This window comes from Oncorhynchus nerka, linkage group LG23 (genome assembly GCF_034236695.1).
Source record: "Oncorhynchus nerka isolate Pitt River linkage group LG23, Oner_Uvic_2.0, whole genome shotgun sequence".
NCBI lineage: Eukaryota > Metazoa > Chordata > Actinopteri > Salmoniformes > Salmonidae > Oncorhynchus > Oncorhynchus nerka.
In genome coordinates this window covers 29,458,993-29,472,932 of record NC_088418.1, presented here as the reverse complement: position 1 = coordinate 29,472,932, position 13,940 = coordinate 29,458,993, and the positions used below count along the sequence as shown (strand labels likewise).

General features: G+C 40.0%; 2 protein-coding genes across 2 annotated transcripts in view; one reads left to right on the top strand and one right to left on the bottom strand.

Moving 5' to 3' along the window:
- The window catches only part of LOC115106677 (kelch domain-containing protein 1-like), a 33,799-nt gene extending 32,289 nt beyond the window's left edge, over positions 1–1,510 (top strand). The window contains exons 12-13 of the mRNA XM_029629646.2: positions 751–830; positions 1,153–1,510. Coding sequence (XP_029485506.1) covers positions 751–830; positions 1,153–1,312 — 240 coding nt within the window. The 3' untranslated portion in view covers positions 1,313–1,510. The remainder of the gene's footprint in view (positions 1–750; positions 831–1,152) is intronic.
- Positions 1,511–1,562: 52 nt separating this feature from the next.
- The window catches only part of LOC115106678 (LIM and SH3 domain protein 1-like), a 29,756-nt gene continuing 17,378 nt past the window's right edge, over positions 1,563–13,940 (bottom strand). The window contains exons 6-7 of the mRNA XM_029629647.2: positions 3,649–3,746; positions 1,563–3,378 (exon numbers count right to left, since the gene is read on the bottom strand). Coding sequence (XP_029485507.2) covers positions 3,205–3,378; positions 3,649–3,746 — 272 coding nt within the window. The 3' untranslated portion in view covers positions 1,563–3,204. The remainder of the gene's footprint in view (positions 3,379–3,648; positions 3,747–13,940) is intronic.

The following is a 13,940-nucleotide window of genomic DNA, read 5'->3' as shown; positions in this document are numbered from 1 at the left end:
TTGACTAGTTAAATAAAGGTAAAAAAAAAATAGATTGCATTTCCTTGTGAGAAGAGAACGTATTTTTAACCAAGCCACAAATACATTTCTATGATGAAACTTCTGAAACAACACGTTAACACATATCATTCCCTGGGCCTCCCGGGTGGCGCAGTGGTTAAGGGCGCGCTAACCAAGGTTGCCAGGTGCACAGTGTTTCCTTCGACACATTGGTGCGGCCTGGCTTAGCAGTGCGGCTTGGTTGGGTTGTGTATCGGAGGATGCATGACTTTCAACCTTCGTCTCTTCCGAGCCGGTACGGGAGCCCGTACGGGAGTTGTAGCAATGAGACAAGATAGTAGCTACTAAACAATTGGATACCACGAAAATGGGGAGAAAAAGGGGTAAAATTCCCTATTTAACATCTTGTTTAGGGGCCTTATAATCATTTTCTAAGTAAACAAAACTTTAACTGACTCAAACAAAGCTCAAATGGAGTTAAGGCGATTTCCAACGCAACTGCTTGGGTGCGAGGTGGACTTGAGCTTTTGCGTATAAATGTATGGATTCATACATTTCTATATGGATCATGAATGGACTTAAAACAGGATCCAGCACATAAGAACCTAGTCAAGCAAATGCAATGTTTGGGTTTAGGCTTAATTAATATGGTGTGGCCTCACTGGGTTCGTTATGTCACTATATACCCTCTATCAATCCATCCATTAATCTACCCATCTCACTACTATGTTACCAACCCTCTGCTTTCAGGTCACTGTTTTGAGGTCTCCGTCACAGAACCACTGCAAAGATGTTCTAGTCTTTCAGACCCAGCCATACCCCCTACTCAGGTAAACCACACACCTGGTGATATACTGCACTTGAATCTAAATCTAATGTGGTTAGAGCATTAAAAATGAACCTCACTGTAAATGTGCAATAGAGATTTGACATGTTTTATGTGAAACCGTAAACTTAAAACCAATTATTTAAGCCTTAACCAGAGAGAGAACTATTTTTGGATATTCAATCGCTACTTTTCTCAAGTCTGTGTATTTTACACACATTGTATATGGTTGCCATGCTATCTATAGTAACACACCTTTTTAGTTTCCAGCCACCTGGTTATCCGTTGATGTTTTAACAAACCTGTACTTCAATTTGTCTTTATAGATTATGTAAAGACTGCATAGGCTGTAACGCTGATGTTTTGCAAGAGCAGCTTTTGTGGCTGCCACCCAAACTACAGGAGACTGTGGACAAGAGAGTGTCCTTCTTCAGGATTGGCCCAAACCAGGAAAATAAAAAACGGTTGGACCTGGTTTTAGATTGACAGTATATGTTGTATATGTAAACTGTTTTGTTTAAGTGTGGTATTCTATTTGTTTTTATCAGAACTTGTTCCTTTCACTTTTCTAAAGCTCATTGGTGCATCGGTCTAAAATTCTTCTCACACAGGTCATGAATGGGAGATGGCTACAGGTAGTAAGATTGGATATTTGGCAAAAAAACAATGTTTTGCAATTAATGTACAATCAATAGTAGCCCATTTAACTTGACAAAATGAAAACAGGAAAATAAGGTTGTTGTATTTTCTTTTAATGTTGATTAATAAAATGTTGCTGACTTAAAATATTGTTGGATGTGCTCTATTCAAAGCCTACTCTTTGGTTCGACTGGTTACCTCAACAATGCTAGCTACATAGGCTGTGATTAGACAGGCAGCCCAATTCTAATCGAACGGCCAATTAGTGAAAAAAAGATCAGAATTGGGCTGACTGTCTAAATGCAGATATTGAAGTAGTCCCTCTTGACAGCTACACATTGGCTGGCACAAGATTTCAAAGAACGCTTGCAAGATTGGCTAGATTTGACATTGTTGCATTCAAGTCAAGTTTGCTTTCTAAAGCAGAAGCAGAGACATTCTGGCACATAGGCTGCTTTGTGTATGTAAGAAAAACAATGAGACAAATTCTCAAATATTCAGTTTTACTCCAATGAATTTTAATGCTTCATTGCAAAACTTAGAATAGAATAATATAAATCATACCTATTTAATTTTTCAAACTTATAAAACACCCTTGAATCCCTGTGAATGGTAACATTTTTTAATTCTTCATTTCTGTCAAGCCGTATCACAACACCAATTAAGTATTTTTTCGTATGCACAGCAGTGATATTTTAAACGGCTCTTTTAGGACATCATTAGTTCTGTTCTTGTTTGTATTCTATTTTATGTTTGGACCCCAGGAAGAGTAGCTGCTGCTTTCACAACAGCTAATGGGGATCCTAATAAAATACCATTGATTGATAATTATGCACACCTGTTTCTGCCTAGCCCAAACCAAGTGCTGCTGATTAGTGTAACTATTGTAATCAGTAGATACAGACCGGTAGGTATTCTAACAGGTACTAGTTAGTAAATACAGTTTGCTAACAAGTACTAACAAGGAAGCCCTCTAGGTTCTAAATTATAGAAATATCTGTCCTAAAATGTACAACTGTCAACTGGAAGCCGATCCTAAACTTTCCAACTTTCCAAAATTTCGGAATAATTCATACATTTTGGGAACTCTATATATGCAAGCTTAATATGGTAGGCCTCACTGGGGTCGTTATGTCACTACAAATAAACCACGGGGAAGACCTAGACATTTAAAACCATTTAGGTGTAGTAGTATTAGGGCATTGAGCTGTCCGATAGTGGACTGTGTACTGAAAATGGCAGTGAGAAGCTTTATTAGCTAAATCAATTGACTTTTCAAAAACCATGAATAATAGACCATATGAGCAAAAACATGGTCAGAGACAATATTCAAGTCTTAATGGCACTAGTTGTTTCCTTTTCTCTTTCTTCCCTCCTCTCCCTCTCTTGGGCTGTGACTTGTTTCCCATATCCCCCCCCCCCTTTTTTCATCTCCCCATTTCTCCTGGACTAAGTTCAGCAGTGGAGTGAAACTCTGAACGTTGCAGATAGAAAAGTACAACCTAGAGAGGACACTAACCTTCAACCTGGGTTTTGTTCATTACGACATGCAACAGAAAGGGTTTTAAACGCTTTGCAATGAAAAAGTAAATTGAGCGTTTCTTATTGGACACGTCCGGGCAGTCACACCTTCTTTCAATACATTTTCTTCCCTTTGGTGCCTAATGAACACAACCCATGCTTACATTTCTGTCTGCAGTGTTCTGAATGTTTCAACCAATTGAACGAGGCCCAGGGTTTCAGAGGGGTTGGACGTAGTTAGCAGGTAGCATGCCCTGTTGCCCGGTGCGTTCGATGCGGCCGTACATCCATCCCTCATCTATCTGTTGTACGTCTGCAATCAGGTCGCCCTCCTGGAGAGACACCTCGTCGGCGTCGGCAGCCGTGTAGCTGTACAGAGCCCGGTAGCGCTTCTGTAGACAGATATGGGGACATACTGTATATCCATGCATGGACACCACACACATTCATCAACATAGGGCTACAGAATTGTGTGGGTATTACCTCTACAAACACGTGCACACACACACTACAGAGTTAAGCAGATCATATCACCACTACGAAAAAGAAATCATAAAAACGCTCCTACCATTGCTGCTCAGGGCACACAGAGGAAGACAAAGAACAGTGGACTATACTGTATGACATCATACAGTGATGTACTGCTCTGTGTTATTCCTTACCCCTCCACTAGGTGGTGGTACAGCAGCAGCAGAGGGAACAGACACCGGAACCGGCTGGGAGCTGTAGGTCTGAGGGATGGCTGGCTGCGGCTGCGGATCTACAGACACAGAATACAGGATCAGACATTGCACACTCCACATTCTTTTAAGGAGATTCAAGGAACAATGTATGGCAATTACAATGATAACCTTTCGATTGATAAACATTACAGTGATAACCAATAGATTGTTTGACTGGCAAAACATAAAAAGATCGAACTATTATACACAATAGTATACAGTAGCATCTAGGTGAGAGGCAAAAATAACAGTTGATTTAGGGGATTTTTTGTGTCGATATTTTACATAATTTGAGAGGGTAATTTGCTCATAAAGTGATTTTAATATATGGTGTACTTTAATTAACAAGCTGTTTGTGTGATATAAACCTCCAAATGATGAAGTCAAGGAGATTTCTTTGACATGTAACAGGTTATAACACATCTTACAAACTTTTAGGGGTTAATTTGCAGACTGTTAAAATAACCCAAAATATGGTGTATTATAATTAAACCACAAACTTTTTATCATATAAACCAAAATGATAATTACATCAGCTAGTGAAATCAACTCTTGCCAGTTCTGGGCTATTGTGACATCACCACAGTACAACAATGTGAGCCACAATAGATGCAGTGTTTTTGTTTGTGTATGAAGTATTTGGCAACAAGAATAAAACAATTCACAATCATTTCAGTGGTCTTGTTATCATTGCAATAGTAACATATCTTTCATGTCAAAAACATAGGTTGTGTTCATAATGGTAAATAAGTATTTTGCAAGGCTTTCCCAAAATTCTGACACAAATTTACATTCAAAGAACAAGTGAGACAAATTCTCACAGTTTTCACAGAAAACGCAGATATCATCAATAGCCACAAATGTGGATATCATAGAATTACACATTTTTTTGATTGAATATAACTATTTTATTAAAACATTAGCCCTAGTGAACAATAACAAGAATAACATTTTCCTACATAATTCTAAGATTTTTTTCAGAGTGATTACAATTGCACTAAAGTAGTTCATTTTTTATATATTTTTTGTTTGTTCCAGTATTTTCTCATTAATTACCTGCGTTCTGTTTTGATGTAAGAATGTAAGTATTTTTATTTTTTAAAATGTATTATATATATTTTTTTAAACAATAGATGCGGTAAAGGAGTAATTGGAACGCAGACCATTACATTGAGCAGATTGGTGCACAGTCAACAAATCTGATCTAACAAATTGGATATTCCTCAAATCCATCATGATTTATGTATTGTAACAGGCCCACAATGTGGTTACTTTAGTCCGATTTGGATATATTTGGCTGTTTTCGTAGCACAACATTTATACGTTTTCAGGTTTAGAAGAAGTAAATGCTAACTCTCATTCATACAAAAGTTACACTTAAATCTGAACTGGTTCTCCAGCAGATTAGTAAAAATGGCTCACCCCGTGTTAAAAAATAGCCTCTTTCCCAATATTCAAATTACAACGTCTCACTTTCGGTTATTTGAAAATTAAATAATCTCCAAAATATTGCTGTATTTAAAACAACCCATAGAAAGCTGTTTGCAATTTCTGTTTAATCCACCAGAAAAGACAAACAAATATTACAACAAATATTATGGTTAAACCCAAATATACTAATTCATATATTTTTAAATATACGTATATAAAAAAATGTAAACGGTTAAATACCTATCTTTGTTAATCGCTCAACACAGAATAGGCGCATAAGGGGACTCCCTCAAATGTTTGAAGAAAATATTTATATTTTATTCAGCTTTGTTCAATAGTATTCCTCATTTTTAAAAATAATGCCACGGAAATATAAACAAATCTTGTCTGCTAAATGAACTAGTGTAGCCCACAGCCATTTGGCATAGCCACATCAGGACCTAACATAAGGACAACTCGGAGTTTGCTATTCTTTTCTTCTGAAATAGACTACATTTTCTTCATATCATGTTTCTTTAGACCTGTCTAAAATAGATAATGGATTTATTGTGAAGGTGTAGGTTACAGTTGAAGTCGGAAGTTTATATAAACTTAGGTTGGAGTCATTAAAACTCGCTTTTCAACCACTCCACAAATTTCTTGTTAACAAACTATAGTTGTGGCAAGTCGGTTAGGACATCTACTTTGTGCACAACACAATACATTTTTCCAACAATTGTTTACAGACAGATTATTTCACTTATAATTCACTGTATCACAATTCCAGTGGGTCAGAAGTTTACATACACTAAGTTGACTGTGCATTTAAACAGCTTGGAAAATTCCAGAAAATGATGTCATGGCTTTAGAAGATGCTGGTGGAAACAGGTACAAAAGTATAATATCCACAGTAAAACGAGTCCTATATAGACAAATCCTGAAAGGCCGCACAGCAAGGAAGAAGCCATTGCTCCAAAACCGGCATAAAAAATACAGACTACAATTTGCAACTGCACATGGGGACAAAGATCGTACTTTTTGGAGAAATGTCATCTGGTCTGATGAAACAAAAATAGAACTGTTCGGCCATAATGACCATCGTTATGTTTGGAGGAAAAAGGGGGAGGCTTGCAAGCCGAAGAACACCATCCCAACCGTGGATCACGGGGGTGGCAGCATCATGTTGTGGGGGTGCATTGCTGCAGGAGGGACTGGTGCACTTCACAAAATAGATGGCATCACGAGGTAGGAAAATTATGTGGATATATTGAAGCAAAATCTCAAGACATCAGTCAGAAAGTGAAATCTTGATCGCAAATGGGTCTTCCAAATGGACAATGACCCCAAGCATACTTCCAAAGTTGTGGCAAAATGGCTTAAGGATAACAAAGTCAAGGTATTGGAGTGGCCATCACAAAGCTCTGACCTCAATTCTATAGAAAAATTGTGGACAGAACTGAAAAAGCGTGTGCGAGCAAGGAGGCCTACAAACCTGACTCAGTTGCACATGCTCTGTCAGGAGGAATGGGCGAAAATTCACCCAACTCATTGTGGGAAGCTTGTGGAAGGCTACCCGGAACTTTTGACCTAAGTTAAACTATTTAAAGGCAATGCTACCAAATACTAAATGGGTGTATGTAAACTTATGACCCACTGGGAATGTGATGAAAGAAATAAAAGCTGAAAGAAATAATTCTCTCTACTATTATTCTGACATTTCACATTCTTAAAATAAACTGGTGATCCTAACTGGGATTAAATGTCAGGAATTGTAAAGAAAACTGAGTTTAAATGTATTTGGGTAAGGTGTATGTAAACTTCCGACTTCAACTGTATGTGTAGAAGCCAGGAGATGCTAAATGTGATGTTCATTAATGGTCAATTATAGTGAGACCGACAGTTACTTGCTTGACAATCACCGGCTGACAAAATGTTATGACTGCCACAGCCCTAGTCCAGACCATACTGGACTGGACCAAAAACCAATGTCCGTGGATGTCGAAATCAAGGGCGGTCTGGAACTGCACCAAAAAAAAAATATCCAAAAGGCATTGGTCAGTGCTTACTGAGGTGTTGCCTACAGTGTTGCCTGAAATGGCATCGTATTAATGCCAATCTATGTGGCAAGCCTACCATTTGTAAAACACACAAAAAAGACGTCTGGGCAGGAAAGAAAATACATGTCCAAATAACGTTGGCTCGTGCTTACTGGGGTATAGCCTACCATGTCAGCCCACAATGGAATTTTATGAATGCCCATCCATGTGGTAGGCCCACCGATTGTAAAACAGGCCATTGTATTGGCTTTCTTAGTCCTGATTCATGTGACTAATTAATTTGGCTATTTAAGCTCTGAATATCATCTACCCAAATTGATCAGGAGTTATCGCGAGCCTATTTGCACAGCGGGAAATGCAAAAGTATTTTATTTTTCACTATGATAAGCTTGTCAAAAATGGATGGATACAAACTTCAAACCACTGATCATGACAATGGGGTGAAACTCCTCGACAACAGTTGTGACTGTCCATTCCATATTGTCCATTTTACTTCGTCCTGTCCTGTTTTTAGGATATGTTGTTTGTTAAGATGACAGTGTATTTTGGGGGGGATTGAGTGCCATTTCGTTTCAGGCTATTTGATCGGAGAAACCTGCATGATGTGAAACGTGCCCATCTCATTACATTGCCATACATTTTATCTCCAGCCTGTAGGCTACAGAAAAGGCCACATACTCTTTCTATCATATCCCCAATCTGCTATATGATTTATGTTAGATTATTTTTTACAGAACGTCGGTGGAGCACTGCAGAGATGCATCTCTCCGACAGCACCCTGGAGAGGCGCGCTGGGAATGGAGAAGCAAAATATTTTTTTGCCGGCCTATAAAATGTGGCCATTGCTTATCAAAGAGCGGCATCAGCGCTCAACTTTTGGGGGGGAAGCCTTTAGAAATGTCCATGCAAACCGCGCATGATGACTGAATTGCACGTCGCAAATTGGACCAACATTTTTTAAAACCTGGTTTGCATACCCACTGTTGCCTTAGTTAGCATTTACTGGTAGATATAAGTTGAAAGTCTTTCCTACCTACCGCCTACCGATGTCATTCTTCTGTGAGATGCTCCATCCCTTACGAAAAAAGACTGCAGTAATTTTGCAGTGTAACTGCAGTTACAGTGCAGTATAACTGTAGTTCAACCTCAGTACACTGCAGTTATTTCTGCAATCACTGCACCCAAAATACCACAGTCGACTGCAGTTACTGAAACCTTTACTGCAGTTTCAAAACTGCAATCAGCCAACTTCAACCTGAAAGAGTGTTATATCTGCGGCTGGCGCTTTCATCCCGACCGCCTGGAGAAACACAGGCAGAAATGTGCCAAGGTCGCCTCCAATGGCAAAAGACGGGGGTTCTACGACTCCAGTGAGCACCGGTGTACAAGGGCACCAACCTGGATGGCTTCATCAAGCAATCTATTGATCCATGATTCCTGTAATGCAGTGTCGCAGTCCTCGAAGGCTCCCTGACCAAGACAGTTTATAACTCTACCCCTATTAGAGAAACCACTTATTTTCACCTCAATTAAAACACCTATTGAAGAAATATGAATCTGAATTGTTTGGATTTATCAGTGTATTTCAAAGAAAATATACAGTACCTGTCAAAGGTTTGGACACACCCACTCATTCAAGGGTTTTTCTTTATTTGTACTATTTTCTACATGGTACAATAATAATCAATACCTCAAAACTATGAAATAACGCATATGGGATTATGTAGTAACCAAAAAAGTGTTAAACAAATGTATTTTATATTTGAGATTCTTGGCTACCACACTGTGAACAGCATGAGGCGAATCCGTGCACATGCGCAGATACTGTGTTTGACCGTGTGAAAGGGAAGTCTTGCATCTCGCTCATCTGAATATCTCTGGTGCTGCTCATGGCAACGTCATTTTGCAGTCTACCTTTAAACTGTCTTCTTCTATGACCATTCGCGTTTTCTCACACAGGTTTGAATGGGAGATGGCTACAGGTAGTCTTTAATTGGATATTTCGCAACGAGAACATTAGTTGTAAATACATTTTATTTTTGCAATTGATGTACAATCATCAATAGCCGTTCATTTAACTTGACAGGATGAAAACATTGAAAATAACACTGTTGTATTTTATCTTCTTTTAATGTTGATTAATAAAATGTTGCTGTTTAAAATATTGAAATGATTCAAACGTAAAACTTTTATTGTTGTGTTGGATGTACTGTATTCAAGCCATGTTAGCTACATAGGCTGCGTTTAGACAGAAAGCCCAATTCTGATATTCTTTCCACTAATTGGTCTTTTGACCAATCACATAAGATCTTTTCACATCAGTTATTTTTCAGAGCTGACCTGATTGGTCATAAAATACCAATTAGTGAAACAAAGATCAGAATTGGGCTGCCTGTCTAAACGTAGTCATTGTAGTCCCTCTTGCCAGCTTAATATTGGCTGGCTCAAGAGCGTAAAGAAAGATTTCAAGATTGGCTTGATTTGACAGTGTTGCATGAACAACCAATTAGCTTTCTAAAGCAGAAGCAGAGACATTCTGGCACATAGGCTGCTTTGGGTATATTAAGAAAAACAATGATGACACCGGGACACAAATTCTGAAATATTCTGTTTTACTCAACATAATGAATTGCAATGCTTCATAGCAAAATTTTGAATGGAATATTATACAGCACATTCGGAAAGTATTCAGACCTCTTCCCTTTTCCCACATTTTGTTACGTGACAGCCTTATTCTAAAATGGATTTAAAGAATAATAAATCTCATCAATCTACACACAACACCCCATAATGAAAAATCAAAAACAGTTTTTTAGCTATTTTTTCCCATTTATAAAAATTACAAAACAGTAAGTATTCAGACCCTTTGCTATGAGACTCGAAATTGAGCTCAGGTGCATCCTGTTTCCATTGATCATCCTTAATAAATCACCAAATCACATTTTATTGGTCACAAACACATGGTTAGCAGATGTTATTGCGACTGTAGCGAAACACTTCTAGTTCAGAGGGTGCAGCAATCTAACAATTCTACATCAACTACCTAATACACACACATCTAAGTAAAGGAATGGAATAAGAATATATATGTATAAATATATGGATGAGCAATGACAGAGCAGCATAAGCAAATACAGTATATACATATGAGATGAGTAATGCAAGACATGTAAACATTATTAAAGTAATTAGTGGCCAATGATTTCAAGTCTGTATGAATGCAGCAGCCTCTCTGTGTTAGTAATGGCTGTTTAACAGTCTGATAGCCTTGAGATAAAAGCTGTTTTTCAGTCTCTCAGTCCCAGCTTTGATGCACCTATACTGACCTCACCTTCTGGATGGTAGCGGGGTGAATAGGCAGTGGCTTGGGTGGTTGTTGTCCTTGATTATCTTTTTGGCCTTCCTGTGACATTGGGTGTTGTAGGTGTCCTGGAGGGCAGGTAGTTTGCCCCCGGTGATGCATTGTGCAGACCGCACCACCCTCTGGAAAGCCCTGTGGTTGTGGGCAGTGCAGTTGCCGTACCAGGTGGTGATACAGCCCGACGGGATGCTCTCAATTGTGCATCTGTAAAAGTTTATGAGGGTTTTAGGTGACAAGCCACATTTTTTCAGCCTCCTGTCTGCTGTTTCCTGAAGTACACGATTATCTCCTTTGTTTTGTTGACGTTGCGTGAGAGGTTGTTTTGAGTGCCCTCACCTCCTCCCTGCAGGCTGTCTTGTCGTTGTTGGTAATCAAGCCTACTACTGTTGTGTCGTCTACAAACTTGATGATTGAGTTGGAGGCGTGCATGGCCACGCAGTCATGGGTGAACAGGGAATACAGGAGGGGGCTGAGCATGCATCCTTGTGGGGCCCTAGTGTTGAGGATCAGCGAAGTGGAGATGTTGTTTCCTACCTTCACCACCTGGGGGGCGGCCGTCAGGAAGTCCAGGACCCAATTGCACAGGGCGGGGTTGAGACCCAGGGCCTCAAGCTTAATGATGAGCTTGGAGGGTACTATGGTGTTGAATGCTGAGCTATAGACAATGAACAGCATTCTTACATAGGTATTCCTCTTGTCCAGATGGGATAGGGCAGTGTGCAGTGCCGTGGTCGAGTGCATCGTCTGTGGACCTATTTGGGCGGTATGAAAATTGTAAGGGGTCTAGGGTGACAGGTAAGGTGGAGGTGATATGATCCTTGACTAGTCTCTCAAAGCACTTCATGATGACAGAAGTGAGTGCTACGGGGCGATAATCACTTAGTTCAGTTACCTTTGCATTCTTGGGTACAGGAACAATGGTGGCCATTTTGAAGCATGTGGGGAGAGCAGACTGTGATAGGGAGATATTGAATATGTCTGTAAACACACCAGCCAGCTGGTCTGCGCGTGCTCTGAAGACGCGGCTAGGGATGACGTCTGGGCCGGCAGCCTTGCAAGGGTTAACACGTTTAAATGTCTTACTCACGTCGGCCACGGAAAAGGAGAGCCCACAGTTCTTGGTAGCTGGCCATGTCAGCGGCACTGTATTATCCTCAAAGCAGGCAAAGAAGGTGTTTCTACAACTTGATTGGAGTCAACCTGTGGTAAATTAAATTGATTGGACATGATTTGGAAAGGCACACACCAGTCTGTATAAGGTCCCACAGCTGACAGTGCAAAAACCAAGCCACGAGGTCGAAGGAATTGTCCGGAGAGCTCTGACACAAAATTGTGTCGAGGCACAGATCTGGGGTAGGGTACCAAACCATTTCTGCAGCAATGAAGGTCTCCAAGAACACAGTGGCCTCCATCATTCTTAAATGTAAAAAGTTTGGAACCACCAAGACTCTTTCTAGAGCTGGCCGCCCAGCCAAACTGAGCAATCGGGGGAGAAGAGCCCTGGTCAGGGAGGTGACCGAGAACCCGATGGTCCCTCTGACAGAGCTCAAGACTTCCACTGTGGAGACGAGAGAAATTTTCAGAAGGACAGCCATCTCTGCAGCATTCCTCCAATCAGGCCTTTATGGCAGAGTGGCCAGACTGAAGCCACTCCTCAGTAAAAAAAAGGCACATGAAAGCCCGCTTGGAGTTTGCCAAAAGGCACCTAAAGGACTCTTGGACCATGAGAAACAAGATTCTCTGGCCTGACGAAACCAAGATTGAACTCCTTGGCCTGAATTCCAAGCGTCACGTCTGGAGGAAACCTAGCACCATCCCTACGGTGAAGCATTTTGGTGGCAGCATCATGCTGTGGGAATGTTTTTAAGTGGCAGGGGCTGGGAGACTAGTCAGGATTGAGGGAAAGATCAATGAAGCAAAGTGCAGAGAGATCCTTGATGAAAACCTGCTCCAGAGAGCTCAGCAACTCAGACTGGGGTGAAGGTTCACCTTCCAACAGGACAATGACCCTAAGCACACTGCCAAGACAATGCAGGAGTGGCTTTGGGACAAGTCTCTGAGTGTCCTTGAGTGGACAAGCCAGAGCCCGGACTTGAACCCTATCTCTGGAGAAACCTGAAAATAGCTGTGCAGCGACGCTCCCCATCCAACCTGACAGAGCTTGAGAGGATCTGCAGAGAAGAATGGGAGAAACTCCCCAAATACAAGTGTGCCAAGCTTGTAGCATCATACCCATGATGGTTCAAGGCTGTAATTCCTGTCATAGGTACTCAAAGTACTGAGTAAAGACTCTGAATACTTATGTAAATGTTTTATTTTTGTTTTAAAATTTTAACCAATGTGCAAACATTTCTAAAAAACAGCTTTTTGCTTTGTCATTATGGGGTATTGTGTGTAGATTGATGATGAAAAAACTTCAATTTAATCAATTTTAGAATATGGCTGTAATGTAACAGAATGTGGAAAAAGTCAAGTGGTCTGAATACTTTCCGAATACACTGTAAATAATACATATTTCTTATTTTCAAAATATTGTACAACTTCCTTGTGAATGATGAATTTATTGAATTCTTAATTTCTGTCAAGTTGCATCACACCACCAATTAAATATTTTTCGTATGCACAGTGCTGGTATTTCCAACTGCTCTATTAGGACATCATTGATTGATTACTAATTGCGCTCGCCTGTTTCTTCCCAGCCCAAACCAGGTGCTGCTGTCAACTGGAAGCCAATCTTAAAGTTTCCAACTTTATGCAACATTTCAGAATAATTCATTAATACATTTTTGGTAATTTATTATTTTATTTTACCTTTATTTAACTAGGCAAGTCAGTTAAGAACAAATTCTTATTTTCAATGACAGCCTAGGAACAGTGGGTTAACTGCCTGTTCAGGGGCAGAACGACAGATTTGTACCTTGTCAGCTCGGGGGTTTGAATTTGCAACCTTCCGGTTACTAATCCAACGCTCTAACCACTAGGCTACGCTGCCGCCCCAGCGGCAATGACTTGGAAGTATGGCCTAATACTACCTAATACTATAGATGCAAGGAAGACATAGACATTTAAAACAATTTGTAGTATTAGGACATCAGGCTGCCTGATAGTGGACTGTGTACTGAGAATGGCAGTGAGAAGCATTATTAGCTTATCAATTGACTTTTCTAAAATCGTGAATAATAGACCATATGAGGAAAAAAATGGTTGGAAGCAATACTCAAGTCAAAATGGGATTTTGGGTTATTTTCTCTTCCCCCTCCCTCCCCAACTTCCTCCCTAACCTCCTCCCTCTCTCTTTCTTTCCCTCTCTATATATCCAAATACTGACTTCAAAATGTCTATAAGTTAGCTGGCATACCCAAAATAGTATTTGAACCCAGCCAGGTCTGTTACAGTATGCTTTT